This window comes from Desmodus rotundus, chromosome 13 (assembly GCF_022682495.2).
Source record: "Desmodus rotundus isolate HL8 chromosome 13, HLdesRot8A.1, whole genome shotgun sequence".
Lineage (NCBI taxonomy): Eukaryota > Metazoa > Chordata > Mammalia > Chiroptera > Phyllostomidae > Desmodus > Desmodus rotundus.
In genome coordinates this window covers 70,026,862-70,050,396 of record NC_071399.1, presented here as the reverse complement: position 1 = coordinate 70,050,396, position 23,535 = coordinate 70,026,862, and the positions used below count along the sequence as shown (strand labels likewise).

The following is a 23,535-nucleotide window of genomic DNA, read 5'->3' as shown; positions in this document are numbered from 1 at the left end:
TGTTTGTGTGTGTGTATGTATAATCTTAGAACAGTGCCTGGTAGAGATTAACCGATAACAAGAATTTGCTATTTTTACATTTACACACAAATTTAATGTAATGGTACTTGCAGTACTAGTCATACATGATAAAAATTAAACATTATTGATGAAGAAATTTTTCTTAAGCCAACAAATATTTTTTCATATGTAGTACATGCTTTTTATTTTAGCATGATCTAAGGTGGAAAATAAAAATTATATTTACCAGGTTTTCCAAAGCAATTAAAAATTAATGACAGAGTATGATTTGAAATATTTATGTCAATTTAAACAACATGGCTTAAGGAAATTTATTTGCAGCCAAATATTCTATATGATTACCCATCTCTTTTCAAATTAAATAAAAGATAAACCAATTATTTTTGACTCATTTAAGATGGAACCATTAGTGCCTCTTAATTTTTTTATTTTATTTTGACAAATTTAACTTAACACAGTTTGTATTTTCATATAGCGTAGAGTAGCTACAGACTCTTCTAATTCATATATAATCATACTCCAGAGATAGTAAATCTCCAAACATAGTTCCACTTAAGCTTACTAATTACACCTATAAAACGATGAATGATGGCTCCAAATTATTGGATCTGACTCTCATTCTTTCTTTATTTCACCCTGGGAGAAAGAGCACTGGATGGGGAGATTTTAGACCATGAATTATTCCCTTACATTATCAGGTGTGCTGTGTTTAACCTCGATATTCCATGCTGCGGTTTTACATTTACTTATGGAATTCCCATTCTAACAGATTAAGAACTAATTATTTGATTTTCATGATAAAATGATATTTAGTTATATTAATCATTTCAATATATTTTTTATTATTTATATTGCTTTTTATAAATTTCTCCAGAAAAATCATATGAAATGTCCCAGTCTAAGCCAATCCTTGGTTAAAAGTGTAGGAATTGAGATAAATTTTACAAATGAGAAAAGATTACATGCGAGACAACAGGAATGGAAAGCACATCTCCCTATAAATCCAGCAAACGGTTCTGTGTTCTAGCCAACTCTTGCTCAAATGGGACCATAAGCTCAGCATTTTCATATTTTTTTCTGAGGAACTCAAAGATACTCATTTTATGTAAAATTACAGATTTTTAAAAAAACACTGTCAAAGTAAGATATTTACTTACCTTCTATGAAACATAAAAAAACTTCTCTCAATTAAAAAAATAGTAGTATATCAACTATTAACACATCAACCAAATTGAAAATAGCAGTTAAGTCAGAAGTAAGGAGACTAGCTCTTCTAGCTTTTCAGAATGAACAAAACTGCTTCTCCTAACTGCTTCGAATCCAGACATCCTTGAGAAAGAATACTTTGAAGCCCACCCATTTACATCTTCCTTCAAATGTACGCAATCCAGACTAATCCCTTTATGTTAGGATGGAAGTCATATGGCGATTGCACAGAATTAAAATGTCCAATTTTTATTTTTTTAATTTATAATTACACTTCTTAAATTATTAGAATGAGAAGCATTTAGAGAAATTGCAGCGTTACTTTGATATAAAGGGTTGTTGAATTACATCGCATAGCTCCTAGACTTGTATTTCCTAAAGAATGCAGAACCAATCTTGGCTAATGTATCCAAGTCCCAATGAATAGAGAGTGAGGTCAATCTGGTAAATACAAAGAAAAATGTTAATGGCATAGCACTCATCTATTCATGGTCTGTATTTGGGAATAACATTTGAATAATCTTTCTTATCTTTCCCAGGCAAAACTTTATTGAGATATGATATAATTGCACCAAGTTTCCAAGGGTTACCAGCATCAAATCAAAATATGGTTATCAAAAACTATTTCTCCATATCATTTTATTCTGTTATTTGTAGATACTGTATCGTTATTTTACAATGACATTTCAAAATGTAGACAAAACAGGTAACATACTCCACCTCGTACCTACTGATACAGTAAATGAGGACAGGCAGCCCATTGCCCTGAACTCATTTGGGTTCAGATTGGACAGGAACTCCCTCGGTGGCTCTCAAAAATTTACCACTGTCAAGGCCAAATCCAGGGCATGGGATTGGTCATCAGCCAACCATGACTAACTCTCCAACAGACCGTCCATCCAGAAGAGGCATAAAGACACTAAAAAATATGAACTATGGTGTTAACAATAGAGCAGACCTCCTTTTGATCTGAGTCTGGGGATAGTTTATAACTTAGTTTCCACATTCTCTCATCTCATAATTTCACATCCACCACAACACTCTGAACTGACTAATTTCAAAAATACTGATAGCATTCATCTACACAGTGAAAATGATATGAAAATTAATGCTGGAGTGGTTGGTTATAAATAAAAAGAAAATTTAGGTGAATATGCTTAGATATTTATATACTTAATATACTTAAGTGTCAGTATAGCTAGATTTTTTAAAGCTACATACAAATTGATCTCCTAAATTAATGTTTAAATATTTAGTTGGTAGATATTTCCCACCTTGATCACAAATACAGTCCTTGGTTGCCTTGTTTTGGGTAGTATTTCAATGTGTGATTCTTCCTTTATGAGAAAATTAGCACACAGGCATCTACTGATACCCAACAACTCACATAGAACAGCTGTGAATTATCACAGCTCAGTTGGCTTCTTTGCATGTTATTTATCCAAAACAAAAGAAATGCATAAGCCTCGCTAATTATTCTTTTAATGTTAAAAATGTATAGTCAACAGAGGTGAAATTTTATGTTATCATTACAAAACTATGGTCTTTTACATTTTCACATTTACATGCTTTCACATTTACATGCTTTCACATGAAATATTAGGGAATAGGTGTGCGTGAAATTTTAGCAATAGTTAATGTGATCAATGACTGTAGAATTCTGAAAGACTTGAAAATAGTGACTTTGATTATCGATTTTTACTGTCAGCAGTATTTATGATTTCTGAATAAAATGAGTTAGTAAAGTGACAAACTTATGTGAATATGTAAAACCAGACTTCTTTTTTTGTTTTGTTTTTGTGCTTTTAATTTTGGTGTCTTCTTTAGTGTGGTATTGTCTTCTCCCTCTTTATACCACTCAGTGCATATGGTTATGCTAATAAATAAAAAAAACTATAACATGTTATCATAAAGAACAGCTTTAGAAGCTCCACATGGTGAAATTTAAGTTATATGCCCCAAGATTGCTATTCTCTTTACTTTCATGCATATGTTTTTCATCTCTCTTTTGCAAACCCCTTTGACCAACACAATGTCTAAAGTATTTACTGCTCTGTGGAATACAAGAACGTAGATGAACACGCTCCTTCAACATGGCTTCCACTGTGCCATCAATGTCCTTTTCTGAGAGTCAGCGCTTGAACAGGTTGGGAAACAAAATTTTAAAATGGCCATCTGTGAAAATTGACTGTCAGTTTAAAAATATATATATCCTCTTAAATTTTCAAAGTCCAGATTTAGTATTTTACATACTCTAAAAGTCCTGCATCAAAGTAAAAAAAATCTTAATTTCAATATATTTGACTGAGAAGTTAAATTAGCATTTCCTCAAGTCATCTGACTGCAAAATCAATTTATTGAATTAAAGGTAATACTATCTCATGGAATGAACTTTGGCACACTGTCCACGGCAACTAGTTCTTGTTAAATCTACCTGTCGTAACGAATTCACTTTAGTAAATGCTTAAACACTTAAGTGCTAGGGCCAGAAAGAGTGCAAAAGACATTACATCGTTTCTCAATAATTCATAATCTGATACAGAGATACAGAAATAATTCTAATAAAACACATGTGGAGTTAATTTTTATTGCTAAAGCTGTGAGTGTCAATGTGTTGTTCAGGGGTGGTAGGAACTATAAGTCAAATTTTATTTCTAGATTAATATGAAATATACATTACATTAATTATATGAAACAAATTTAGCAAAGCAAAACAGGTGTATGCATGTTTCTGTGTTTAAAAGGTAACATTCAAAAGAGTTTTGGTAGTAATATTTTGAAGTTTTTCTAGTAAAGCTCAATTTTAGCTTTGTTGTTTATAAGAACTCACCAGCACGATATTGGAACATGTACCTAAGACCAAAAATTAATTTAATAGATTAAATCTGAAATTTAGAAATTAGATGATTTTCCCCCTGAAAGATGTAAAAGATTTATTATCCTCTTTTAATGAAGTAACACTTTGATCTAGTGCTTCTGCAGTGTAAACAAAGTACTTTCAGAGCACAAACAAAGCAATAAATTCCATTTGGGTGATCAATGAAGATACATTCAAGTCTAGATATATAAGTCTAAATCCTCCAAGAAACCATATTATTGACATATCATATAAATATTGGCAAACAGAAGAGACCATAAATGTTATGGTGATGTCTGAGTATGGCACTGGACATATTCCTAAATAACATTTATAAAAATAAAGACCTGGTCTTCCTTGTTTTTGTATTTGAAATTGATATACTATTTCTAAATCTAATATAAATCTTGCATAGGAAGTGTTGATATAGAATAAGAATAAAGAAATGAAGAATGCAATGAATTCAGAAACGAGACGAGAATTGAAGTTCTGATGTACAAGGAACAGAGTGGGAAGATGCACTTGAAATACAAGGGGGGAAATTGTAGGGTTTAAACAAGGAAAACGGTGCTTTGTAATTGGAAATAAGTAATCTGGGAAAGAGATCCAGACTAGACTAAAGGATGAGTTTCGCTCGTTACTACTGAGTCCAATGTAACAAGAAGGCATTTAGATGGTGGTAGATTAAGCACCTAGGTGACTATGGAATTAGAGTTGGAATGTGAGGCAGTTTGAATGGAAAGGCAAGAGAAGAGATACAACGTGAGAAGAGATACAACGTTGGGTACTATTAAAGCCTTACATTGAAAATACAGAATTTATTTCCGTAATCTAATATTGTCATTATTCTGAAAGGCTAGAACCCCCCCAACCAAAAAACAGATTATAATAAGAATAATACATGCAACATTCAGAAGCAAAGTTTATCCTCATGGTTATGACAATACATGTCCTAAACATTTTATGTCATCCTTATTTGTAGTAAATGACATACTTTTTAATAGAGAAAATGTAATCTAGCTCTTTTTTTATGGTGGTTAGGAAGGATGGATCACCAGTGTTGAATTTTGGCCATTACAGTGAGTGTAATAAAACCAGGACTGAAAAATTTACAGTGCTATACTATATACGTAATATTAGAATGGAGAATGCTAAAAATGCATAGTGGTATATTAGATCATTCATATTTTGACTTATTCATTTTGCATCTTTGTTGATTCTGCAGATCTTACCTATGACAAACTGTCAATTCAACTCTTGCATTAAGAGACATGTATTTTTCATGATACCATTTCATATGGCAATATGTTGAATATCGGTCCTTTCAAGTAATCAAACTACGTTGAATAGCATCATAAACAAAAAGCAACAATAATTTACTTTCATTGTTAGCTTTTCCCTCTGATGCGTAGATATTCTTTGCAATCATTTGAGCGGGGTAATACATTCTTATTTTGATAAAGGTAAAAATTACACTTATTCTTTAGACTTGGTAAGTGAAGAACAAATGCTCGTGTTATAGCATTCTGAATTATCACAGCAAAGTGTGCGTTACGCAAAAATAGTTCTAGTCTGACGCTATATTTTAAGCTTTACAAGCATCATGATTTTTCAATGCATAAGGCACTTGGTAATAAAGCCATGAAATGCCTGGTTAGAGCTGCAGGCCTTAGAGAATTCTCATCCAACGCGGGACTGGTGGAGAACCTGCGAAAGAGGCTAAAGTTGTGAACTCTTCATTCAGACCCCATGATGCTATCAAAGACCTGATGGGAAGACAGGCAAGGCTAATTATCCACAACTTACAAATTAACGTTCTTATACTATGCCAGTAGGTTTTCTTAAAAAGAGATGGAACTCAGTTCCATCCAACTGAAGTGATTCAGGGTCATTAAGATAACATAGGCAAGCTTGGTTGAACAATTTGGTTTTGTCCAAGTGCAACTGTGAATTAGCCCCAAAAGTAAGAGTATATAGACCATATGGTAGGAAAATAAAGATTTATTATAAAGTAGTTTTGGCACAACCATAGATGATTTCCTTAAATTCTTAATGCTTCTCGAAACTAAACTCAGTCCAGGATATAATAATCTGCGTGGTGACATAAGTTAATTTTATTCATATCGCAGTCGCTAGTGATGGGAAAATAAGGCAGCACTGACAGTAACCACAGCCACAAGCTATTAACTTTAATGGAAATCGTGGCCTGTGTTACCATGACCCAGGGCAGAATTTCACAGTGGGCAAGAAATATACATATATCAGCACTTATCTTCTTTCAAAATATGCGCACACTTACAATGATATACTTTAAATGCTTATTTATAGAGTTCTTGTGTTTATTTTTAAAATTGTATTAAAGAAATTTGGCAATCATGGAATTTAATATATGCTGAGAACTAATTGCAACTTATAATGAACATAAATCGTAAGCGCAGAGGGCCCAGATGATTCCTGAAATCCTTGTTTCTACAGAGACAACTTATAAAATGTGCAGTTATCTATTAGCATTGCATGTATTTGTGATAGCACGTTTGTCTTTTTTTATTGCTTTCCATTTTAGAAAGTACTTAATGTCTTCCATTTGCTATTGTTTGTGGCTGCTTGGTTGATATTTTTCTGATTAATTTGAAAAGATTATGTCTGTTCCATTTCAAAACATGCAGTATAATAAACAACAGCTTCAAATATTGCAAGATACCAGATTTAGCCAAAATTGAACTTGACCAATCACCACTTCTGAACCAAAGATTCTGAGAGACATTAAAAAGATTGTCTGGTTTATGAATCAGGGCAACTGTAATAGCATAATTAAGAAAATTTGAAAAATAAAAATAAATTTTAAAAAATTATCTTTCTACATGGTTTTAATAGAGAAGTCTAGAATTTTTCCGCTAGTCTTTTCTTTCTTTGTAAATGATAGCTCATTAAATAGTAACAGCCTTACCTGTGCGGAGCACATGATATCCTGGGACGGTTACTTCTGTCACATTGCACCAGGTGACCTGCTATAATCATAATCATTATTATTCTGACTTAAGTTTAATATAAGGATTGGACTATTGAAAATTATTATTTTTATTTCTGAAATGGCTACCGTACTATGAAATAAAATTACCAATCTTCCAGAGAAACTTATCTTTTATTCCGAGTAAAATAAAAGTACACTAAGGTAATACAAGTAATTTACTAGAGGATGGATAGATAGAAAGATCCTATAGTAAGTGAAAATATATATTTTTTTCTATATTGTATATCTAGATATATAGGTCTATGTCTATTTATAGATAGTCTGTATAATTAAAATATATATACAGTATATATTTTAAAAGTGAACAAATTTTAAATGAAAAAATATCATGCAATTTTGAATAATTTATTCCATTTGTAGCAAATCCTAGAGCTTTTCAAAAATTATTTCGGTATGGGAAGACAAGACCTAACTGTACTGAGAAACACGTTAGGCTGGTTTCGTTGTTTCTCGGAAATGCAGTCAAGCTTCCAGCGGAATTTACAAGGAGGCTTGGCGGGTTCACAGGATCCAGGTTTAGGTTATCAGTCTTTTCCAGAAAGAGGCAAACTAAAGTATATGAAGCACTGCAAGCCATAGGACCCGAAAAATTCACCTGTGCCATTGAGCAGCACATCTTTTCATAAAAGAAAGAGTATTCATTAGATACTGCGGCATAGCAAATTATTCCAATACTTTATGGTTTAAAACGTTTATTACCTCACAGTTCCTGTATGTGAAGAATCTTGGAATAGCTTAGTTGGGTCCTCTGCTCAGGGTCTCTCGCAGGCTGCAATAAATTGTTGGCAGGGGCTACAGTCTTCTCTAGAATCGACTAAGGCAAGCTCTACTTCCAACCTTACGCATACGGCTGACGGCGGGGCTCAGTCCTCAAGAGTGTTGGACTGAGAGCCGCAGTACTCGCTGACAATTAGCCAGCGGCCATCATTTGTTTCTTGCCACATGGGCTGTCCATGGGGCAACTCAGTATGTGGTAACCTGCTTCCTCAGGCCAAGCAAGTGCAAAGACCTAGAGAGAGAGTGTGTATGTGTGTCTGCCAGCAAGATGAAAGTCACAGTTCTTTTTTAATAACTGAATCTTTGAAGTGACTTCCCATCACCTTTGCCACATTCTCTTCATTACAAGGCAGTCACTAGACACAACCCACTCTTGAAGGTGATGGGATCACACAAGGCTGGGACCACCAGGAGACAGGAAGCATTGCTGGCTGTCTTAGAGGATTTCTACTGCAGAAGGCTATGCAGAAAATAAAATTGTCAAGTTACCTGGAGAGAAGGGGATATAAGGGACCATTATATAAGTCAAATATTTTATGGACCCAGAAATATCTCTAAAAATAGACCAGATGTCCACATTCATCTCTGGATGGTCGCTTAATGAGCATTTGCCAAAGCTTGCCTGTTTAACTCTGCTGTGTCTGAACTACCGATATTTCTGGACATTCTACTGATTCTCATATTCTTTCTTTAAATTTGATCATTCTGTCAACACATTTCCTTAAAATTTTTTTTGGCTAGTCTGTCTCTTTAATATAACTTTGCACATCTCTGAACTGGTCCCTACATGTAATTTTTAAGTTCAGTGCACTGAGGGCTACCTTTTTTAATAGTTCTATGGCATGTAACTGTTCTCACCCCTACCCTATTTAAATAATATTTGATGATTCATTAGATAAGGTATAAAGAAAAGCTATTCCCCACAAAAATGTCATTTCTTTAAAAAATCCTCATATGTATTGAAAAAATTGAGATCTGTCATTGAAGTTTGTCATTTTCAGAGTTGAACACTATGCCAGCATTTTAGTTCAGCCCTGTATAAGTATTTTAAATAAAGCTCTAAAGATTTAGAACTTCACTCACTCACAATTACTTTCTTAAACAAATATAACTTTATTAAAATTACTGAATTAGTCATGCTATAGAAAATAGAAAATGCTATACTTTTAAAGAAATAATGATGCCGTTTTCTCCAAACATAAAAGAAAATAACTGGGCTCTGACAAGAGCTGCCCTTCTAGGTGCCACCTCTGGTTTTCCCCTGAGAGAGCATATGCATTTGTTCTGGAAACTTCATTTTTTCACCAAGGATTTTGCCTGTTTCTTGCAGTTCTGAAAGATATACATGCTTGTTTCCCTCCTCCACAGTATCTATTTCATCAAATAAGGCATCACTTTTTTTCTGTTTTGTTTTAATTAGGCACGGGAGATAATTTGTCTGTTTATCACTCAGGTTCAGATATGGCTTCACGTGATGATTTCCTCCCGATTTCCTCCCATCTCTGTTTCTTAGTCTTCTTTCCCCCAGAAATGGATAGAAGAATGGAGAAAGTAATGAGACTTTGTGGTGCTTCACTTTGCTGAAGTTAGGAGGTCTCATCTTCTGGTCAGGATGAGGTAACCTAAGTGCAAAGTTCCCCTTTCTCCCTGGCCGGTTCATTAACCACTTGAGGGTTTCTTGCTTCTTACTAGTAATTGCTTACTTAGAACACAGACACACACAGTTTGCCAAAGCTGTCCTATCAGCAATATAACTTTTATTCATTTACAGAAACAAAACAAAACTCTTAAACAGGTCTGTGCTTTTCTTTTTGTTTTAGTTCAGTTAAACAGACAGTAATTTCCTTATACCAAAAATGCACGTTAGCACACACAGTCCTAACCAACTGGTAATACAGTTAAGCAGACTTCATAAACTTGGAAATTGTAAATTTACCATTAGAACATAATGGACAAATAGACAAGAATTTAGCTTATATCCACACCCCCAGTCCAATAATTTCCTTAAATCTGAACCTGTTTTTTTTCTGAAGAGCTACATTAAGAAAATCATTAAGCATCTTCTTTCTACCTAATACTTGAATAGGACTTCTTGAAGGCCTTGTTGAGAAGCAGAAAACATATTTACCATGAGGCTACTGCCCATTTAATCAATAGTGGAGAGTGTTAATCATCAACACTAATAAATATCTGACATTGGTGATGTATTAAAATTTTACTTCATTTAGGCAAACTATTTTGTTTTAAAATTTGAAAAATATTTATAAAAGAGTTCAAAAAGAAACTAAAAGTTTTATATTTAATTTAACAAGATTCATTTATTATTAATATTTTGTTCCCATGTACTTCATAATTTTGCGTCTCTGCATTTTCTGAATTATTTGAGAGTAAGATGTATAAATCATAATTCTTTATCTGTTATATTTACCGTACATATTTCAGGGGGTATATATATATTTACTCTTATACATAAACACAGTATATTTAACAGCTAAGTGAATATTTCATTGACACAATAGTTTCATTTAATCTGACTTTGAAATTTGAATATTGTCATTTGGCCTAATCATGTCCTTTATAGCTTTTTAATAGTATTTCTGAAGCCAAATTGGGATCATGTATTATGTAGTTGTCCTTTCCTTTTAGTCTGTTTGATCCTGTGCATTACTTTGGTTTGTTAAAAAAGCTTATGAAATTGGCATTTTTGAAGAATTCAATCTACTAGTATGCTTCTCATTTGGCATTGATGTTTATCGATATTTAGTCTAAGCCAGCATCCTTACCAAAGTGAGGATGCGTTCTTTTCAAGGTATAACATCCAGAGGCTTACCATGTCCATCACCCCCGCATTTCTTATGTTCGTTTTGATAGTTCCTTCCATGTGTTTTTATTGAGCACTTGCCAGTTTCAAGGCAATGCTCGAAGTGCTGGAAACACACAAGGTCATGTGGTATGTTACCTGCTCTTAGGGAGATTATAAACCAGACTTTAATCAATTTCTCTAGGACAGTGAAGCTCTGTAAGAGTTGGTGTAGTGACAGCAACCTGGGGGAGATGAGTTTAAATCCTATGGTAAGTGGTTATAGCAACCCTTAAGTTCTAGCAATACAGTGTATGGGATCCCAACCCTGTCTACACGAGTCCAGGCAGAATGTTTATGACTAAAATTTCTGTCTGAGGGATAATTGCTTAACACTAGCCGTACAACTTTCCCTGTTGCTTAGACAAGCACTGGATCATTTATAATGATTTTGTAAAATCAATTTCGCTTGGTTGTGGTCATGGAGTTACGGTTTTAAGAACATTGAGTTCTAAAGTGATATCAGGTCATAGAACTACAGGGTTCAGATTTTTACCCCAAGTGGGGAAGATTCTTGAGTTACAGAATAAAAGGTCTTCAAAACTCAGTAAAGCAGGATTATCTTAACCTTTGGTAGTAAATTCCTCTTCGTCTACAGAGAGCATCAGCTGGCACAGTTGAGCCTTAAATCCAGGCAATAGATCTCTTTTTTAAGATACTGACAAGATCCCTTCTCAGAGGAACTGAGATACTGGAAACTGATCTAGCTATTTGGGAAAAGTATTTTGCTTATGGTTGGAGTTGTCTAAGTAAATCTAAGCTAAGTGAGATTAATCATAGCCTTGTATAGTATTGAAATGCCTTCTCTTCACATTCTTCAGTTCAGCCTTCATCACTGGTTTGTCTATTTAGTTTCCCATTCAGAATGTTGTGCTGAGACCAGCTTGCCCAGTGATGACCCCTGCTAGCCCTCAATACCTGAAGGCTAGTTCTGCTGACTTCAGACTGTCCAGCTGTCAAAGCTCAGGTCTCTCCTCACTTCCTGTGCTCACCTAGAGTCTGATACAAAGTCTCTCACATGGAAATGGCAGGCTTTCACTTTCACTCCTTGTCTGCAAAACACAGTTACCTTTTAACCTGCATACTACCATTTCAGCGATCTTCTGTTCTCAGAACATGTTTTAAACTAGACTGTGTTCTTCTCTGAAGAGAACTGAAAAATATGTAAAACAAGTTCCCGATTATATTTTTTGTCTTCTGCATTAGCCACAATCAAGACCTTTACTTCATATTAGTCTTCATAAAAAAAAAAAAAAAGCATGCCATCTACTCTGATTTCAAGAGAGCTCATATTGGTCCATTGATAATCACTGAGGGTAATATTGGGCCGTTAGATAATCCACTACTTACTGCTTGTTGTAGTACATTTGGATTCTACAGACAGAATGCACTTTTTGTATGCTCTTATACATAGTCTGTACCACTATACAGAATGGCGTCAAATACTTACGGAGGAACCATTCAAATGATACCTGCTCTCTCACTAACTCAACTCAGTGAGCCTCAGGTTCTGTAGCTATAACCCTAAATTACATAAAATTCAAAATCTGTTGCAACTTCTTCAGTTTTTACCTTTAATTATATTTGACACACTCTTGAATATTACTTCTAGAAAATTACTTAAACTGTTATCTGCATTTCATGAGAAGAAATGTTTTTTATTTAGTATTCTATAAAAGGGCCAATGCTGAATATCAATCTCTCTTCAAATGTTTCTCATATTAAATGTAGACTTTGTGTCTCTGCTTCATTGCTTTAGCAGTAGCAGAATGTTCTTACTCTAAATATAAAATTATAAAAAAAGCAAGGAACAATATTTTCTTTAATTAACTTCTTCTTTTGGGGGTTTTAGAAGAGGGGTTATGACTTGACAAAGATTCTTTCCATCTGTTCCTGTTTGTTTGCTTTTATTTTGACTTCCTTTCGTTGTCTTATCAAATATCACATGAATCATTAACATTTGTTTTCATCACTTGTTTTGCTTTCCCTTATTTCACATGATTAAGACATTATGTTGAGAGTGGCTCAGAGCTACTATATTTCATATTAACCTAATTTTAAGTAAATATTAAACTTTCTAGAAATACGATCTTATATGTTTACCCTCTGTTATGTTAGTATTTCCCTCAGCACTGGTGTAGGAGACCTATGCTCATAAATGTGCTGTTTTATAAAAGCAGCAAACTTCATTAGACTCTAGTGGTCTAGCTATGTTTTTAACAAATAGATGCCTTTTTTAAATAAAGCTGCTTCCCAACAGGAAATGAAATTTATTAAGCCCTTTGTGCAAAAAATATGTAAGAGATCCTTGTGGATGTTTGCAGGGGTGTTGTATTCAAAACTAGAGTATTTATCTATTTGCATATTACATGATACCTTTCACTAGCATATTTCCCTATGAATGATTTCATATATTTTTCACACAATGAAATAATTCTATTTCAACTGGGCAATTTGAAATTGTTTACTTTGTATCTATCTTCTAATATGAATTCTTGTTGTGTAGTATGGTTGTTATTGAACAAATTTTATTAGTTTTTAAGTAAATGATCAAGCTATGCAATACTCTAGTTTTATACATGGAATAAAAGCTAAACTCTAGGTCTACTCATGTGTATTATACACTACCAATAAATATAATAATAATACCTGCAATACACTAAATCAAAACAATAAAGTTAATACACAAACTTAAAACAAGACAAAACTGGAATTATATGGTATATTCCCCATTTCTCCTGTCTTAGCCACAACAAGTAAATAACATAGAATCCATATACATAATGTTCTGATTTGATGGTTGCAACTTTAATATTAAAATATGAGACCCATTTTTACAAGGGATTTTAAATGTTTCCTTCAACCCATTATCTGTAGATCCAAACTACATAATAACAATAAACAGCATACAAAAATTCAAACTTGCAATAAACTATTCAGTGATCTAGATACACTCTTATACACCAAATTATAGCTGTAAGCATCAAATTACAATGAATTCTGGAACTATTAGGAATTTGTAATTTAAATAGTTTCACTCAATCCCTACTCCCACAAGCTTTTAATTAGAACAGACTTTTTAATTAAGTACTCCCATGCACAGAGTAAAACTTAATGATTCTTCCATCATATCAGCCTGCCATACAAAAGCAAATAATCATTGTGTCAAAGGAAGATATTTTCTCTAAAAACAAACTACAAGAATTCTGGTTCTGATTTCAAGTTATCTAGATGAAGCTCTGAGTACTGAAAGGAAGCCCCTGTCTCCGGAAAGACCCTGAGGACAGAACCAGCAAGGCAGGGACCCTGAGGTACTACTGAGGTGTAGAGGAGACAGTACCTCACCTTTGCAAGTAGGAGGCATAGTACTCACTCCAGTGATAGTCCACTGTTTATTAGGGGAAAGTGATTATGAAGGACCTCATTTAATGGAATCTGAATTTGGGGGGAGTTGAGAATATCTCTTCTCTCTCTAATCCTAGAAAATTCTCAATTTTTTAAAACTAAGAATGAGAATTGTACTCTTAACATAATTGAATATACAATAGAAATAATGAGGTCATTGACAGGAGAGAGAAGTAAGGATAAATTAACCAAGGACTATGAATTTAAATTTTTTGGTGAATATATCAGCACTCTACATCTTTGGTTACTTACATATTTTCTATTACTAGATTTTTAAAAATATATATGTTGCTTTATGTATTAAAAATCATTAGAATCAAAACCATCATGATTAGGAAGTCCAAGTTTCAGCTCCATGATAGTAAGTATATGAAAGACTGGCTTTAGTTTGCTTATTTTTATAATGCCAAATTTATTAGGTTTATTTACAAAGTAAATAATTGAAACTCCTGCTAAGCTGAAACTAGAAATAGTTATATATTAGTTTATTTATATAATGTAAGTAAGAAAAATCATAGGTTTGTCCCACAGGTGGATGCAATCAAGCCAAGCAAACAAAATAAATCAGGCCATATTCCATACAAAATAATAAATATTTCACAATATATTAATATGATACTCTCATGTCTTAGAAATTTTTATCAAAAGTATATGACTTTGATATTGATATTTGCTTAAAGCTTGATTTAGAAACTATCTTTATTGAATATTATAGCTACTGCTGAGTTATAGTAATATTTAGTGTCACTAAAAGGCTATTTGTTGGACCAAAGAAGTAATGTTTTTAGACCAGTAATGTTTTAGGGTGATTATTCAACATAGTTTTTGCATGCATTTAAGTCATCATTCAAAAATAGAATTCAGTTAGAGTAATATATTTTCATTGGTGAATCTTAGATTTTATCTTATGTCCAAAAGTGTATGCTGTTTAAGGAGAACGGATTTTCCCTGTGATGATTAGACGTTTCTTATATTGAGAAAAACTCTGGTATGATTGTCAAACTGGAAAACTAAGGATATCCACAGACTTTCAGGGAATATCATTATCCTTAAAGGTAGATTATTTTTAGAGAAGCAACTAATACTTCACACATCTTACTAGATTTTAGCCAATCTGAGACTAATCTCATGGATATTCCTGACCATGTTTTTGAGGGCAAGTGTGGATTTGGGATGTTAACAGTACAATGAGTTAAATAAATATATATTTCAATAATCACATGAAACTGATTTATTCAGCACACACTTATTAAATATGTACTAGGTGTTTCGGATATATCAACCAGCACAACAGAGTTCTGTGACATTCTGGAGTGAACATTCCAACCACACAAATTAGGCTAAGATAAAACATGTGATATGGATATAAAATCTGGGCACAGCAATATTTCTATGAAATAAAAAATGATTTAACACTGACTTTAAGATCCATGGTAACTGCTATATCCACAACAGAGTGAGGGAAAGCACTCAATTAGCTCAATGTTGGTGGTGACATCTGCAAATATTAGCCTCTCTATTCTGTTGCGTGAATTTACTGTGAGTTATTTTTTAATTCTTCAACCTACCAGACATTTACATGGCAGTATGTATTTCTCAGATGTTTAGAAAACTTTCCTTGTTGACCACCATCTACTATAGGCTTTAAAACTTGAAATGTAGACATTTTATACAAATGTATCTAGAGTTTAGACCACACCACAACTGTCCAGAAGGTGTGGCATTTGAAAAATAGGTTTATGTTTAGTTTTCTTTTCCTTCTGAATTTTTAATTTTCCATTTTTTTATTTCTGATTCATCAAAATAGTCACTGCATATGTTTAATATTTGCTTTTCTTTTTCGCGTAACTGCACGTTTCTCCATTGGTGAAAGAAGTAATATATTTCCATCTTAACATTTAATTGTTTGGTTAATCTCATGTCAAGGGAGAAAGGTTATAGTTCATTGGCAGTGATGAAATAAGCTAGGTGGCTTTCATATACATAGCAACAAATTTGCACAACAGTACATTACATGGTATATTTAACCACACTGCTGAGGAGTAAGATGGAAGCTCGGTCTCTCGTGATGAAGATGCACCTGAATGCACCCAGAGAAAATTTAGTTCTGCAAGCTTGAAGGAAGTAATTGTCATTCAACAGAAATCAACTAGCTTTGCATATCAATAAAACACACACACATACTCTTATCTATTTTTTGAGGCCCTGGAACTGCTACCAAAATAGCAAATATATATTTATGAGAACTACAAATGCTTTATTCTTTTTTTAATCACATAAACTTCATGTAATTGTGTCATTAACTTTGAGGATGTATGGAAAATGCTACTTCTTAATCGAGCGAAGAGAGAACAAACCCCACAAATTTTATATCAGGCTACGTAGTTTTTATATTCACAATTGTTTCCCCAATGTCATGTCATTAATTATTTTTATTGTTTATTTTTAGATGGAAGACTGTATTTGAAAACTACTGTCATGTACTGAATCTTTCCCATTGAAGAAATCCATGTTATGGTAAAGAACTTTGCAGTCAGACATTCATCATTGGAAAATTCAGAAAAAAATAAAGTCCTTTTAAGGAAACTTCCTCAATTTTGTGTATTAATGTTCTTTAAAAGTTTAAGTATTCTACAAAAAAAAGGGGGGGGTTCCTCCATTGATTTTCACCTGTGGTTTATACCAGGGACCTGGGAATGTTTGTAAATGTACAAGTATCAAACTTCTTAAAATTAATAACTGCAATTTTGCTGCTGGACACTTGCATACAGAGTTAAAGGCAGGTCTGTGAAGACCTAGCTTTGCTTTTTCTAGTGGAATGAACCATTTTCCTCTTCTGAAAATTCTGTATCTGAGCACATCAAGAGACTCTGGTAGCAGTGGCCACCCAGACTTAACAGAATTGTGTCCTCCGGAAACCAGCAAGAACACTTGGAAATGAACTTGTAGGAGGCATAGAGGATTCCTTAAAAATCAATACAATAAAGAGTGATATTCTGTTACATTCGATTTTAAACTCTCTAATTGTGGCTTTTCTCCTGAAGATGTTTTTTCAAATACTTTCCAAAAGACCAACAAATGGATGTTGACAACAACCCAATGAAATAACATTTTGCATATCTGAAAAGAAGCATTGAACATAAGCCAAAAGGTTTCACTGAAGGTCTTTTTTCTTCAAAAATAGAACAAACAAACAAATGTAACATGTTTTCATTCCAGACTGGTAGTGGTATATAGAATTAAAAATAATAACAATGCTTCTTATTCAAACTGTTGGTCACATGTACAGTATATAAACATAAACATACAAGGAAGGTCTTATGTATGCAGTAGTATACTAGAGTTTAGGAAAATGAAAACTTTAGGAAATGTTTTGTCACCCTGTTGGTCAGAAAGATGCCTTTCTGGTTTTAACGCATGCAGGCATGTAAATATTTGTCTGGAGTCACAGTATTAATGAATGAGATCTTAAGCATCTGGTGACATCAGAACTCTGTGTCAGCCATTTTTATTTGTATATTGAACCTTAGTTAGTGCCCCAAGCTGCACTATTGAGAATGGATTGTGGCTGAACAGTAAATTGAAACACCAGAAATATTTTTATATGTTAACGTCATATTATGTTAATGTTGCTGAAAAACAAACTTAACAAACTCTTGATGTATCAGTCCAATACCATGTAGCGCTGAGTGATACAGTTAAAATGTGTTGTGCTTCCCACCCCGGTCAGAGGGAAGGGTGCCTACGTGTTATTTTCACTGTCTTTTTGAAAGTTACAGTATGTGTTTTCACTTTGTGCAGATAACTGGAAGTAAAGCTGCAAACAGTGCTTATTACATGCTGAAGTTACCCTCTGTTTGTTTTTACATGTCTGGAGTTACACCTTTAAAGATTGATATTATAAGTCAGTACAGTTGCTGTGCATTTGATGATTTTGCTGTCATCATAAAATTTTATGATCATAACATTATTTATTACCATAAGCAGCAAAATATTAAATGTCCGAGAAAACTAGCTTAAAATGTTTAAAGAGTTTGAATTGGGCATTACTTGTTCAGTTAAGAGAAAAATATTATAGATACTCTGGAACTAAGCTTTTCTAGTTTTTAGGTCTTCCTTGCAATACTGGAACATACTTCTTTTGTGTAGCTCACTATTAACCAGCTAAGTCCATTTTTAATATAATAAAAAGGTTATATATGCAGTTCCTATTTCGCTTGCTTGAAAGGGAGCAATATTTTTATTTAAAATACTGTTAGGAAATGCTTTGTAGACACTTGGTTTTCTAAGCATAGTTCTTCCATTAACCATCTCTTGTTGTTTGAGCACGAGAGATTCTAATCCTAGTTGTATCTATTTCTTGTTTTTCCCTATACGCAGTCTTTAAAGGATTACAACACTTAAAATTGGAGGGACTTGTGGCAAGCCTTCGAATTATACATTTTTTGAACAATTTTTTAAAAAGCCTACAACTTACATACGTAATAGAATCGGGCATTGCTCTGCTCCTTGCATAGAGTCACCTGTTAAGTAGGTTACATAGTTTTAAAATACATACTTTCAAGATCTTTGAGAATGCTTCAGCATTTGGTTTGACATGAAAGGAAATGTTAGCAAGGATTAAGGAAAAAAGCTATCGGCTGTATGTTAAGAGAGACTCTTACTAACATTGGTGTAAATATTACAGTTCATGAAATGTTATTTTAAGTCTGTAACTTAAGTTTTTCCTCCCTCTTTTAGTTATACAGGTTGGTTTGAAATTTGTTTTGATATAAAGACATAAAATTGTGCCCATTTTATGGTTTCCATGCCTTTGTAACCCTAACAATATTAATGTCTAGTTGTTCGATATCGTAACCACATTTATGCTCTATGCAAGCCCTTGGAACAGAACATACTCATCTTCGTGTAGGACCTATGAAAATTGTCTATTTTTATCTATATATTTAAAGTTTTCTAAAAATGATAAAAGGTTATTACGAATTTTGTTGTACAAAATCTGTACAAAAATCTGTTTTTACATCATAATGCAAGAATTGGAAATTTTTCTATGGTAGCATAGTTCTTTGAGTCTGGTTTCAATGTGAGAACCACATTTACTGTTACTGTATTTAATTTTCTTTTTCTTTTCAACAATCTCCTAATAAAACTGTCTGAAATCTCCCTGTGACTTTATTTACAGTTCGTCTTTATTAAATTGTGTGAAATGCATAGCATTGAAGGAATATTTACTTTCTAATGGGAGGCATCTAAAAACAACAGAAGTCAGCTCTTTGCGATGCGAGGGAACAATGCTCAATGATTTTATTTAACATGCAACTGCTTCTATCTCTAATATGAATCACTGTGGTGAGAACATCATAAAAGCACACTCTGTAGTTATTGTTTAACAAGCAGATTTTCCATATTTTGTTTCTTGCCAGCTAAGCAAACTGCCCACATATACATGATTTATTTATGTGCATTTCTCAGTTTATGAAGCTGTTATTTGTACCTTTTTTCTTTATATTCTTATATTCCCATGATTCTTATTTCAAAAAGCTTTGTGCTGAATAATGTAAAGTAGACATGTTGATGGAACAAAATATATTATTCCCATATCTATGAGTGTATATTTGTAACTCTAACTCAGTGTTTTGCTTTTAATCTCGATCACTGGAAAAATGCCTTTAGAAACTTAGAAATTACAGTATCATTTAATAATATATAACCACTTTAATCGATCCAAAATGCAGCGTTTAATAAATATTGGGTTGCTGTCTCTGTGAATATTCTGAACACGGCCAAGAGAATGGAAACTGGATATTTTTCCTGTCTAAAGAAGCTATTTTAATAAATTAATAAATTATGATCTTTGCCTAGTAAACACCCCAAATTTTATGTGACCATTACAATCACATCTTTGCCTTCTGTCAGCCTATATCTATGTCAGTAAGACTTGTACTGGGACAGCATCCCGCCTCTGGATGTTAGTGGGGTTTGGTGATAATTTAAGGGTTTTTTCCCAATGTGTTTTCATTCGGACTAGCAAATTTATAATCTGCACAGAAGCTATTACGAGAGGGAAGTAAATTATAAATAAAAGTTATATGAATTGCATTTTTAAAATATGGGAAGTAGAGATGTTAATAGAATAAAACGTATTGTAAATGACATTGTAAAAATATCACTTTTCATCATGTGTAGGCTTGGTGCTAACATTTATCTTTAATATGTACAACTGGTATATACAAGCTGAATTGATCCTCATTTATTCATTTAAACAGATTCATTAATAAAGCCTCTATTCTGCACAAAGCACTGTGCTAGATGTTGTAATGACTGAAACTGAAACATAGCCGTTGTCCCACAGGAGCTTGTAGTTCGGTTGGAATCAGATCTTACTTTGAGCAAGAAAAGATTCATTGAGAATCCTCTACTCTGTAGTGAACACATTGCTGGTGTGGAGAGGGTAGTGACTTAGACACCTTCCACTGAGTGGTAACAATCCAGTGACCCACATTGCACATTCACCTTCTAGAAAATAGTACAGAATATGTGGGGAGTCAGACAACGTGTAGGGATTGAGAAAGGCATGGAGACAGCTTCCCTAGGTAAAATGCCACACTCCTGGAGTTATTTTTTTCATGTTGTTTTTCATTTATTTCAATCACAGCATTCTTACCAATGCTTGCAAACTTGTTTTATGGTAAGTAGCCTGTTTAATCACAACACTTTTATCATTAACAAACATTAATTCTTAATATAGTCAGAATATTGAGTATAGATATACAATATTCCATTTTTATCACCCTGCATCTATGTATCTAGGGTACGTAATTGCCTAAAATGATTCAAACACTGACCATAAATTCCTAAATGCCGAGTAAGTGCGTTAGGTAATGAGTGACCCCCTGCAGTGGAGACATCATTTACATTTAGAGGCTAATGAGCTGGAGATTTTGAGTTAAACTCTTGGATCAGTTGGGACTCCTTGGGTTGCATGTAAGTAACAAAAACAAATCCCTGCGAAGTTAAACACCAAGGAGTTCGATTAGAAAGACAGAGGGGTACACGAGTCCGAAATGCAGTCAGCCCCCAGGGACCAGGGACCCTCTACTACCTGCACCTTCCTGCTTCTCTCAGTGACCCTGCTGCTTTGTCCTCTCATTGCAGGTGAATTTGCTCCTCTTGCTTCTCTCTTGATTCCTCTATTATTCCGGGACATAATTTCCAGCCTACGGAAATAATCCAATAATTTTCTCTCTCTTGTCATGAATTAGATTCCCTGAGAGTACTGATTACCTCAAATCAGAGCACACGCCAGTAAGGTGGCTTGGCAGCACACTAGATGTTTTGGGGGAATTCTAGAAACTACTGTGTCCAATTAAGTTTTCATCTCTGGGGGGCGGAGCAAGGGCATCAGTAGTTGTAAGTTTCTTGGGTGCGTCTAAAGAGCAGCTAAGTGTGAGGAGCACTGCCTGGGAGGGTGGGAAAATATCATATTCTAGACAACTACCTAGCAGTAGACCTGCTAAGGGGCGGGGAGGGGTTTAGAGTAGGTAGGGGTCATTGTGAGCTGCAGAGAGATTACAAAAGTGAATAATAGTTTTGTCAAAAGTCACATGAAATCTGTAAAATATTTAACATAGTTTAAGTAATTTTAGTATTGTAAACAATTTTGAATTGAACATAAATATGCAATTCTCTCAATTACGTGCAATAGAAGTCACATTATTTTTTTCTAAATAAAATTATCAATTAATCTGTCCCCAGAACCAAATGCACAGGGAAGTAAAAATTCCATTTCAATCATGATTGAGGCTTCCCTCTGAATCTTCAGTCCAAAGGATTTGGGGAGAACCTGTGGGTGTTTATACCTTGGGTCCTTCCTTTTGTACCTTGGAGAGGCATCCCTAAGCCTTCTCTTCAGAAAGCCTCCAGGTTTGTGGAAGCAAGAATTATAATACAGTGTGGTGTCATTCTCCATGCAGGGAGAGGAAATATTTAAGAAAATTATGTTATAAATGAAGGAGTGTAAAGTTGTATGAAGGAAGGTAATGTTTCTACACTTCATTTGAACTGGTAAAATGTCAGTCAACACAGGTATATTGCAGTAAGTATATTGTAATACCTGGATCAACCACTAAAAATGCTCCATCAATTGTATTCTCAAAAGCATTATAGATAAATCAAAGTGGAATCCAATACTTTAAGTAAGGTTAGCTCTCACATAAACAGTATTTTGGTAATTTTTATCCAGAGCTTTAAGCTACTTTGCTGATAATTTCCAACCCTCTCTCAGGTACTCTGGCTGCTCTTCCAACAATGCCAATTGGGAATCGAACTTTGCTACCATTAGGTGACCGATCCAGATAAGCTGGTTGACACGTTTCCAGCACTGTGCATTTCTACTCTCTGTTTACTGTGTGTACACGTGTAAGGACTAAAGAGGTAACGATTAAGTTATGAAAACAATTTTTTTTGTAAATCCCATTGTTGGCTTCTACCCCTACGCAGTTGGGAGATGTTGATACAAGTCAGCTCTTTTCTTACTAACTCATCTTGTTAAATTTACAAAGAAAATGGGGCTCCCATTGGTTTGGACCTTTGAGCTAAATTCTTCTGGTGGTTGGTTACATGCCTGGGTTCACTTATGCTGAATGGATTTTGGCTCCTTCCATTCATAGACTTGTATGCTTTCTATTATATGCCTTACACATGCTCCCCCCCCCCCCCAGATAGGTACTGTGAGACAACAGCAGATACACATCAGGGCATAAATGCAAATGGGTAAGTTCTAGGGAAATGAACTTTTCCTGTGATTCAGAACAGAACTGGGTATGAATGGAGAATCTGGCCAAAGAGCCAAGAGGCAAACAATCTAACAGCACACTGTATCTTTAAGAAGGAAGACTAGGAACTTGGTAGAAAATTCTCAATTGACTACCACAAATGAGGATTTAGTTCTAGTTTGACAAATATTCAAAGCTGAATACCTGCGGGCTCGGGGGGCACTCCCTCATCCTTAGGGAATCTTCCACCTGCAGTTGCTCTGATGCAGTCAAATGCACCTGCGCCGTTCTCTTTTATCTGCTGAGTGTTTGGTGTTACGTCCAGCTGTCTTCTGCTCATTCTTGCAGTGGTAGCACATTAATCCATAGCAGACAGTATTATTTACACACATACACCAAAAAAAACCCCCATCAGGATTGTTGGAGAAATGCCCGGATGCAGCGAACTTTCTCTACCTTTCTTAGAGCAGTTAAGTCAGACGCATTCCTACCATGTGAAATTCAAGCCTGAGAGAGACACTGGTCCTCCGTGCCCAGCAGCCTCTAGCAGGCAATTATCCAGCTCTCTGAGTGGACCGGCTAAAGTCTCTTTCCTACACAAGAG

At 34.2% G+C, this 23,535-nt stretch overlaps 1 protein-coding gene across 1 annotated transcript in view; it reads left to right on the top strand.

Moving 5' to 3' along the window:
* The window catches only part of DACH1 (dachshund family transcription factor 1), a 393,810-nt gene extending 376,481 nt beyond the window's left edge, over positions 1-17,329 (top strand). The window contains exon 11 of the mRNA XM_045201919.2: positions 16,607-17,329. Within this exon, the coding sequence (XP_045057854.2) occupies positions 16,607-16,644 (38 nt within the window). The 3' untranslated portion in view covers positions 16,645-17,329. The remainder of the gene's footprint in view (positions 1-16,606) is intronic.
* Positions 17,330-23,535: the final 6,206 nt, after the last annotated feature.